The sequence below is a fragment of the Protobothrops mucrosquamatus genome, unplaced genomic scaffold, assembly GCF_001527695.2.
Source record: "Protobothrops mucrosquamatus isolate PMUCROS unplaced genomic scaffold, P.Mucros_1.0 scaffold_293, whole genome shotgun sequence".
NCBI lineage: Eukaryota > Metazoa > Chordata > Lepidosauria > Squamata > Viperidae > Protobothrops > Protobothrops mucrosquamatus.
The window spans coordinates 1,030,018-1,040,187 of record NW_015386369.1 but is presented as its reverse complement, the minus strand read 5'-3'; the positions used below and the strand labels follow the sequence as shown (position 1 = coordinate 1,040,187).

Here is a 10,170-nt window from a genome sequence, read left to right as displayed (position 1 = left end):
TCCCCCTGCCAATACAGACTGCGTACGGTCGGTGAGGAAGGAGGAGAACCACTGCATAACAGTGCCTCCCACTCCTAACTCACCGAGACGCCGCAGCATGATACCATGGTCCACAGTATCAAAAGCCGCTGAGAGGTCCAAAAGCACAAGGACAGAGGAATAACCCCTGTCCCGGGCCCTCCAGAGATCATTTACCAACTTGACCAATGCCGTTTCCGTGCTGTGTCCCGGCCTGAAGCCCGACTGGTATGGGTCTAGATAGTCTGTTTCATCCAGGTGCCGAGGGAACTGCCGCGCAACCACACTCTCAACAACCTTCGCCGCGAAGCGAAGGTTGGAGACCGGGCGATAGTTGGCCAACTCGTCTGGGTCCAGGGAAGGCTTCTTGAGAAGGGGCCTCATCTTTTCTTATATGGGAAGAAATAAGGTTGATTCTACTGGACTTTTTGTCTGCCAACAATTCTTCTTCTGAGAAGTCAAAGCAGAAGAGAAGATTGGGTGGAAGAAGAGGGGGGAGAAAAAGACTTTTGCTCTACTCTCTATAGTTTAATGTCTCTGAAGAGATTAGTTGCTTCTCTTCACTTTCTTTTTTATATCAAGACCACCTGGAAAATGGGACACTCTTTATTTCCATAATGGTGGGAGAAAAATGCCATGTAACCTTGGTAATTTCTATCTGCCCTAATTAGATTTCTTGCAGCACATCTATTTCTTATACATTCAAGTTGAGTTGGCTATTTTCAAGGTTTGGAAAGTTTTGGTTTCAAGTTATTTCTCCAAATTGCAGCAATGCTTAGATTTGAGAATATGGAGCGGTTCTCTCTCACTTTCCCCCTCTTTCTTTCTTCTGTTCTTTTTCTTTTCTTTTTAACTATTCTCTTTTCTAGTCCCCTGAATTGCAAAACCCATCAGGGATCATTTCTGTAATAACCAATGGGACATCTTAAACCATTTATTTATAGCTATTTATTTAGTCAAAATCCTTCTTTATAATATTTATGTATTGTGTATATAAGCATACCATTTCCCATTAATAAGACTTTTTAAAAAGCTCCTTGTGTTGAGCTGGAATCTTTTGGGACATGCAGCTTGAAGGAAAGACACACGGTATATACAAACACAAATATACATACACAGCATAGCACTGAAAATGCAGGCTCTATTTCTGTGGTTCCTGGCAATTTTCCAGTATAAATATCAATAGAGCTGCACCTAGTCTAGGTATAAACTGTCTACTATCAAAAAATAACCACCAATAACTTTACCTGTCTTATTACCTCAAAACATTTCATCATTATTAGTCTTTCTGTTACAAGCAATAGCACCTCCAATTGCAGACTTTGGGGTTCCCTTCTGGGGCCTTCAGAACTCTCACTGAAGCCTAATGGTATAATTGTCTACTTTTTAAAGGTAGAAAACACATAAAAACAGTGAATAACCCACTTAAGACAACAATTTTTAGGATCCTGCTCATCCACTCATTGGCTTTCAGAGGTTCAAAAAATTAAATATGGCTTTTAGCCAAGAAATGATAATTTGTTCATAGTCTGATAGGATCCCCTCTCTGGCTCATAGATCCTAATGCTACCCATGGAGATAAAGCAAACACATTGTCCCAATCATTTAAAAATATTAACATACTTTGGTTAATGAAGGCTCTGAGATATTTCCTCAACAAGGGTTAAAAACACTGTAATGAAATCACTCGCTGTAATATCTCTTTTTCTCCCCTTTATGGTTGTTTCTTTTTCCATCTGCTGCTTTCTCTCTCTCACTCTCTCTTTTTTTTTGTTCTGTTAATTTTTGTTAAGGATTAAGTTAAGGTTATATATTTCTTCTGCAACTGGAATGAAGTTAGGTTATGATTAGAGACTGGTTCAATGAAACCCCTGCTAAAATTATTGTCACTCTGGAAATTGCTTGTAAGCTGCCTAGAGGCTCTGTGAGCAAGTAGGTGGCTATAAAAATGTTCTAAATAAATAAATAAAATTAGGGCATGCTTTGCATATTAGTAGCATTCAGTCTCAGTTTTCTTTTCTGGATGACTTTTGATTATGGAGTTTGGTTAACAGAACATACTCAATCATTCAATTACATATTCAACCACTGAATTATTTTTCATTTGAAAAACAAGTTGAGAAGTCCACTCTCTTCTTAAAAGCTTCCAGTGTTGGAGCATTCACAACTTCTGGAAGCAGGTTGTTCCACTGATTGATCGTTCTAACAGTCAAGAAATTTCTCCTTAGTTCTAGATTACTTCTCTCCTTGATTTATTCATAGTATTAACAAAAATTACAAAATAATTGTGGGAGTACACCATGAAACATCAAGGAGAAGTAGTATCATTGTTCATTTGCTATAGCATGTTTTAACCTCAGGAGGATTGAGGTTCTGTCTCTGTCTTTTCCAATTTTCTTTTTTAAAAACCTATATGAGGGGGTCAGGAAGCAAAGCAACAGGAGACTGAACAAATTCTGCCTGAGATTCTGGAAAAGCCGTAACTTACAATGGTCAAAGCATTGTTATGGTTCCTTGAGAGCCTCCATTGATCCAATGAGCAAGGAAGGCAAACTGAAATTTGGGGTCAGGATTCTTCTCTTTCCAAGCAGTGATAATTTAATGTACGTACAGAAATCAAATCCATAATTAAAATAAATTAGCACATGTTGAGATGAAATAATTGTTTTATATAAACTTCTCCAGAGTAAGAAGAAAGGAAAAGATAGCAATTGCCATTAACATGGACATATTTTTCTTTGATAGAGAATAGCACTTTGTATGACAGTGTAGAAGAGAGCCATGTCAGAAGAAAAGTTTGCACATGGATTAATAAACATTTGCCCAAGTACTGGCTACGCATTTCTCTCCATCTCAGGGTTTGGTTTTATCTTTAGCTCTTGGTTTTTTGCCTTAATACATTGAAAAGTAAAACGTGAGGCAAAACGCAAGCAGGCAAATACAACCAAAAAATTCAAAGCAGAGATAAATATATCAGAGTACAGCGTGACTTACAACAGAAGAATCAAAGACTGGCTTTGAATAACTCTGAACTATAAAGAAGTGTGAGTAAATTATTGGAGACTCAGTGGGGCCTAAAGTGTTGGATATAGTTCAAGGAGGCAATGGCTATATTTGTTCAATGCATTTAGCCAAGCTTTGGGATGAGAGTTATTGAATAAGCCATTTGAGCTCAATATACAAATACATCATAAATCATGGTTTGTAAACCATATTGGTGGGTTTACATAGCATGCTAAGCCAAAACTAAAAATAAAATTAAAATATAATTTAATATGCATATTTAGCATATTAGGCTGAAAACGAAGAGTCTAAGCTAGATTCGCACAAAATGTAACACTATAATGTGAGTTGTCTGTTTTGACTTAGCCTATTGTATAGTCCCGGTCCCAGATTCTTCCCTTTCAGTCTACCTATTTCATAGAGTTGTTGGAGCTTTAAGACTGAGACCTAAAGCCAAAGGTTATTATTTGAAACCCAACATTAGAAAGACAAAACTGTGATACTGGCTTGGCTTGGCTTGGCTTTAGTTCAAAGTAACAGCAGAAGTAGCACAAAGCTGCTGAGGAGAAAGGGGAAATCACCTCTTTTTCTGACATCATTTTCTTAATCTAAACCATCTCCTTTAGCCGTGTAGGTGTTGACATGGGACATATATAGGAATAACTCTGACTTTAACACAAGAAAGGTGATTTAGCTTGAAGGCAAGTTAGACAAGAAAAACTATTCTCTGTGGGTGTCAGTAGAGCCATCCACTTTAAACCAAGTGAGCAGAAAAAGGCAGGCAGGTAGGAAATTTTGCTGACCAAGAATCAAATATTCCTCACATTTCTATTAAGACATTGTGTTTACTAGACCAGTTGAAGGTTACAAAACAGTGTGGGGATTTTTGAATTTCCAAGTACTCTTTATCTTACTTAAGGAAGAATTCCTGGAAACTTCCAACTTTGCATACTGTTCTAGTTAAAGTGGTAGGGGAGTGTATCTTCTGTGGCCAGCACAAGGAAACAATCTCACCACAGCATTCCCTTTCAAGGCAGTGAAGAATGTCAACTGGTAAAGACTAACACATAAATTCCGAGTGGGAAAGATCTTTGTCAGATGCCAAAATGGTTGCTGGTTCAGCCATAGAGTTGCATGAAAGGGGGCTTGAAAAATTATTAATCTGATCACTGTTGTCTGGATCACTGCCAGCAATTGTTTAATAAGTAAACATTGTAACTGCTGGGTGATTGAAGTTTTAATTGCCAAGCAATTAGCACTTGGAGATTTCAGTGTGTTTCATGTGCTGATTTGCAATGTAAAAAGTTGTCACAGGCCAGGAGGAATATAGGCAAAGATGAAAGGGGTGTTGGAAGATATATATGGAATGGAGGCTCTGAAGACTGGGTTACAAATCTACGTTACAGGAATATTGTGAGACCAAAGTGAGGAAATACCTGTTACACTTACACATACACACATTACCTTGGACATTTGGTTTTAAAGCAGGGGTCTCCAACCCCTTGTCTGTGGACCAGTACTGGTCCATGGTCCATTGGGAACCGGGCTGCACAAGCAGCAGGTGAGTGCACAAAGCTCCATTAGTGCATGCACGGAATTTAGTTGTGCACAAAAAAACATCCCCTCCTCCCTGCTGTTGTCGGTGCCACTGCTACCAGTCCACAAAACCACAAAGGTTGGGGACCATTGCTTTAAATGACAAGGACAGGAATAGCCAAATTTCCCAATTTCAATGGGAAATTCATTAAATTTCAGCTTTGCAAATTGGACTTTTTTTTCAGTGCCCAAGCCTGTGAAATGTTGCCCACTCCTGGGCTGGAAAAAGATTGAATTATGTTGTGGGGAGCTACATGTCTTACCTAAGCTTTATTTATCATTCATTCATTCCGAAAATGTACTGTATATGGCCAATCAATTCACAGAGACTCCAGGTGGCTTACAGAAATAAAACCCCAAATACAAATCCAATATTCATCCTCCTGGTAGGAACAATCAGACAAACCACTTTAGATGTTCTGTATCACCTTGGGCTCCCCAGGTCCATTGGTAAAACCATGTCTCTAGGGCAGTGGCTTTCAACCTTTTCTATACCCCTCACCCTAGAACACTTCTGATATATTCTCGGACCCCTTACAAAAGTTCAAAATAATGGCAAGGAATTATGCATATACACTATAATTTTGAAAACCCACATTTTTGTATCCCCTGGAATATCATCTCGTACCCCCAGTTGGGAACCCCTGCTCTAGAGCCTATCAAAGAGTATCAAATTGGAGGACAGATTTATTTCTGTGGAGATAATGTTCCACAGGGAGGGAGCCACCCTGAGATAGACGTCCTTAAGGGAGGGACCTGAAATATATCCTGCCTCCTCACTCTGGTGGCTCAGGAAGATGTAACTGGGAAAAGACAGTTTTTCAAATAACCTGGCCCCAAACCATAAAGGCCTTTAAAGGAAGCAACCAGTATCTTGAATTGAACTCACTCAGAATCACCTCAAACCATATATAAAAGTAATGTATAAGTATACATTGTATACTGTATAATGTATAATGAATAAGTAAATAAAATAAACCCAGAAGCAAATTGGCAACTAATGTAGGTCCCATGAGACCTCCAAAGTCCCTTCCAGCTCTGTCCTATTCTATTTTAACTCAGATTGTAATTGGCTCATTATAGGAAGGACCAGAATTATTTTTCGTATATATTTTATCTTGTTGAAACCAGTGAAAAGTTGTTACGACTCTGCACAGTTCAAAAAGAATTATAAAGTATTTTGAATAGAGATGCAAGCATTAAGTTAGCCATGTCTTTTTTTTTTCTTTTTTTTTTTGGTCTTTACTGAGAATCATTAAACCATCACATTTTAAATACAACTTACTTACAAAGAAGCAGGACTTCTTTTTTTAAGACATATGAATATAGCCTGAATAAAGGATATATGTGCTTTAATGAATAGCAGAAAGTTTGCATACTCGCATAAGATCCAAAGCATTTCTTCCAATCATGTTTATGCATGCACAACCCTAAATCACTATGTCTATATAGTATAATCTGGTGGATCTACTGTAAGATGTACTGTAATTTGTGGATCTTATCCAAGGCTGTGTCAAATCAATGAATAGCTTCAGATCCATGTCTACCTCCAATTATATATGGAATATACTGTTCTCCTCTGAAGAACATCATCAGAACTTTCCACAGCCATACCAAGCAGTTGATAGCAAAACCAGTATAATGTAAAGTTTAGAAGTGAGACGGTTGTGTTGCTCCAATTAAGCCTTTATCAAAAGCAAACTCCCTCTATGAAGATCTATATTGCCCTATGTTACCCCTAGACATATCTACTATCACTTGAAGACATCTACGAAATCGAGGCAGCTGTCCAAGGACTTTTTAATTCCTTGTACTCAGTGTATAGAACTAGACTGCATCCATGCTTCTAGTAATCTCCTTTCAAAGCCAACTAAACTGATGGACAATTCCACTCCTTGAAGCCATAGATTCTAAGGTTGATTATATGCTATATATAGATATAGTTCCTTTTATATGTTTAAGTCTTCAGTTCAGATTCAATGGATTGCTTTTAGTTCTAAGTGATAAGGGAAATGGTGTCAGCAGATGCAAGAATGAAACTGCAGGAAACTGGAAAAGTAATTTTAGGAGACAGGCAGGCTGTAGCTTGAGCTAAGGCTAAGCGGAACCTGGGTGCTGGCTTTTAAAACAACAAAATAAATACAAGGTCTAAATAGCAGTTTTTCCCATTTTATGTTTTGAAAAGCACAGAAGTTTTACCAGGCAAAATGAGGAAGGATGAAAGTTTATTAAACTGCAGCCATTATTTATTTATTTATGTAGGGTATGGCATATCATACATGGCCTAGCAATATATATTAACATTTCGCCGAGATTGATTAATTAACTACATCCATTAACAGCTTCTTGCCCATCCTCTCTCCTTTCTTCCTCAGCTATGTTTTTCCCATCTGCTCACCGTGTGAAGAGGTCCTCAGCAGTTCTTCTCAACCCAGTGCTTCAGAAGTCTCGGGAAGATGTGGATCTTCTATTTGAGGTTTAGTATGAGCAAAAGTACAGTTCCAAATCCAGCCCTTTCGGGGAAGGGACTATAGCAATGGGTCAAGAAGATGACACAACTTCAGGGCAGCAAAAAAAGGAGGAAAATCACAGATGCTGCAACCTTGTGAAGTTATTGTGCAGGTTTCTGATGTTATTCTAATGCAGTGGTTCTCAACCTTTTTAATGCCGCGACCCCAACCGGTCGTAAGTCGAGGACTAAACCGGTCGTAAGTTGAGGACTACCCAACTGGTCATAAGTCGAGGGCTTTCCCTGCCCGGGAGCACCACGCATGCGTGGTTCTGCCCCCTGCGCCGGCCGAGGCGTAGCTGGCAAGTGGCAGAGATGGAGCAGGCCGACCACCAGCTGGCCCAGCCCAAGGGAGGTAAGGCACCCGCCGGAAAAAGGGAAAAAAATGGCGGACAAAAAAAATGGTGGACAAAAAAATGGCGGACAGCCTTGCTTGGCGACCCCCGTGAAATGGTCGATCGACCCCAAATGGGGTCCCGACCCACAGGTTGAGAACCACTGTTCTAATGCAATTTCAGAGATATGATATTTTTGGACTCATCTGAAGCAAAATCTTCACGTTCCTCTTTATTTTGATTCCAAAATTAAAATTAAAATCAATAAATTAGATATATGCTTTAGCCTTTAGTTATATTATCAAGGGGGCTTATCAAAAATCAATGAGCTATAATCTACAATTTAAAAAAATCTTTATTCTGCATTCTGGATATAGTAAGCAAAGCAAGAAAGGAACACAATGTCTTTGTTAAGTATAATTTATTCTATTTTATTCATTCATTTCATTGGTTAGATCATACCTTTTTATAATAATGCACCTCAGTGGTGGGATTCAAATATGTAAACAATTGGTTCTCTGTGTGAATACTGCTTCCGGAAGTCCATTCTGGGCCTGGGTAAAAAAAAATTAGCTACCAGTTCTATTGAACTGGTGCGAACTGGCTGAATCCCACCACTGATGTACCTGCAATAAACAGAATAAATGAACTATTCTTAATAGAATGCAATTTGAACAATACAGAAATGTTTTTAACAAAATACCATAACATACATTAGTGAACGGTAAATGTAACAATGATATCTAAAAGGTGATTAGAGATTCAGGAAAATCTGCCGAAATAGTTGAACTTGAAAGTCACTTGGAATAGGAAAAGAAAGAGCCAGCTTTCCCAACATTTTATTCTGCTTCTGTAAGCTTTTGGGAGGGCCACATAGTTACCTAAGATGTTGAGACCCAGCCTTTTAACAAGTGAAATTCTCAGTCTGGAATGTCAGGCAAAGAAGAAAAAAAATCCATTGCCAGAGTAGTTAGTATAGATAGAACTGATTCAACAGAAAGCAGCATTCTAAATTGGTAGACTCCAACTCTATGGACATCTAACAGACATCAATGGACATCTAATGGATGTTCTATGACATCTAATTTTCTTTGTATATATATTTTTTTCATTGTAGAAAGCACTGTGTCTGATGATTCTCCAAGGATTTTCCAAAGGGGTTCCATTGACTGCCAGGAGTCAGTGGGACTATTCAAACGGTTGTTATTATTTGTAGTACTATCAATTAAAGTAGTATTTATGACATTATTTTCATACACTAAATGTTCACACAATCTGAAACTTCATGGAGAGATTGATGAGTGTGGAGTTGGGGATCCTTGCTCTATGTTAATCCAGACATCATTTTAGCACCTCATGTATTGATTTATAAGAACCGAACCAGAACTGGTTTAACACTTTTTTCCCCCTGTGCTTTCATCCCAGTTTCTTCTAGGTGAGCTGGAAATTGATGATGACCTAAAAATCACTGTCAAAGATGAGGAACTCGCTTCAACCAGGAAGGCGATGATGTTTGACACTCTGTGTAATGATGTTATCCCAAAAAGTATTACAGAAATACGCAGATTAAGCTCCAGGCTATCAGGTTACCCTGGCATGTTAAAGAAAGAAGATTTTGAAAGGACAGTATTGACGATGGTCTACACAGCATACAGGACAGCTCAGTCCCAAGGACATCAGAAAGACACCTGGGCAGAATCCTTTGTAAATCTTTACAAGCTTCTGATGCACGACTTGAAGTTGCTGTCCAGCCAAGCTCCCACTTCTCAGAGAACTTGACGCACCAGAAACACTCTGATTATAAGAAGGATTCTGCTTCTTCATTTCGATATATAATAAAAGAAACAAAACTGCAGACCTGGACATATTTCTTAATCTCTAGCTCCTCCTAGAGATAATCTGTTGTAAAATCTTCTGTATTGCTTTACAGATTGAATTAATATATCTGTTAAAAACGTTTCCCAAATTATCTAGCCTTTTCTTTTTAAGTGTAGCCAATGGACTGCAAATCCTCTCTTGTTGTGTATTTATTTTATTTCCATCAATGTCCTTCTCATGTCTGTATAGATTATAGCTGACACAAACTTTAACCCAGCCTTTAAATGAAACAGTTAAGCTCAGCAAAACTATGCTCATTCTTGATGGATATGTGGGACTCAGAAAACTTTTTTCTGGCCTGTTTTAAAAGCTCAGTGAAAAAATGCTGATCTCAATCCTTTTGGAAATTCCATCTTGCTATTACCCCCCCCCCCCAATACATTCTTTCTCTCCTCTTCTGTCAATAGGCATTGGTTAAGAGATGAAGTATAGGTTCATTTAAGAGAAAGGAGAAGACTAAATTCTCTCTCTCTCTCTCTCTCTCTCTCTCTCTCTCTCTCTCTCTCTCTCTCTCTCTCTCTCTCTCATATATAGTAGTAGCAGCCCAGTAGAAATGAAGCTTAAGTAAACATTAAAAAGGTGATTCTTCCCAGGTTTGCTGCCACAGCATTGGGAAAGGTTTACTGTATAATCATATTCTGATTAAGCTATTATCTCAGGTTTGTTTAAAAAGAACATCTGTTTTCACATTTCTTCAAAAACAATAAAATTCTGGGGTTTTTTTTTTCCTCTGGGGGAGTGCAATACAGAATACACCTGAAGAAAAATGTAGTATAAAATTGCAATGTAGATTACTGCTACTTCCAGAGCAGGATAGCTGTTTAGATACAA

General features: G+C 38.3%; 1 protein-coding gene across 1 annotated transcript in view; it reads left to right on the top strand.

Moving 5' to 3' along the window:
• FAM180A (family with sequence similarity 180 member A) overlaps positions 1-9,420 on the top strand; it is a 19,853-nt gene extending 10,433 nt beyond the window's left edge. The window contains exons 2-3 of the mRNA XM_015831984.1: positions 6,993-7,093; positions 8,887-9,420. Of these exons, the coding sequence (XP_015687470.1) occupies positions 6,993-7,093; positions 8,887-9,240 (455 nt within the window). The 3' untranslated portion in view covers positions 9,241-9,420. The remainder of the gene's footprint in view (positions 1-6,992; positions 7,094-8,886) is intronic.
• Positions 9,421-10,170: the final 750 nt, after the last annotated feature.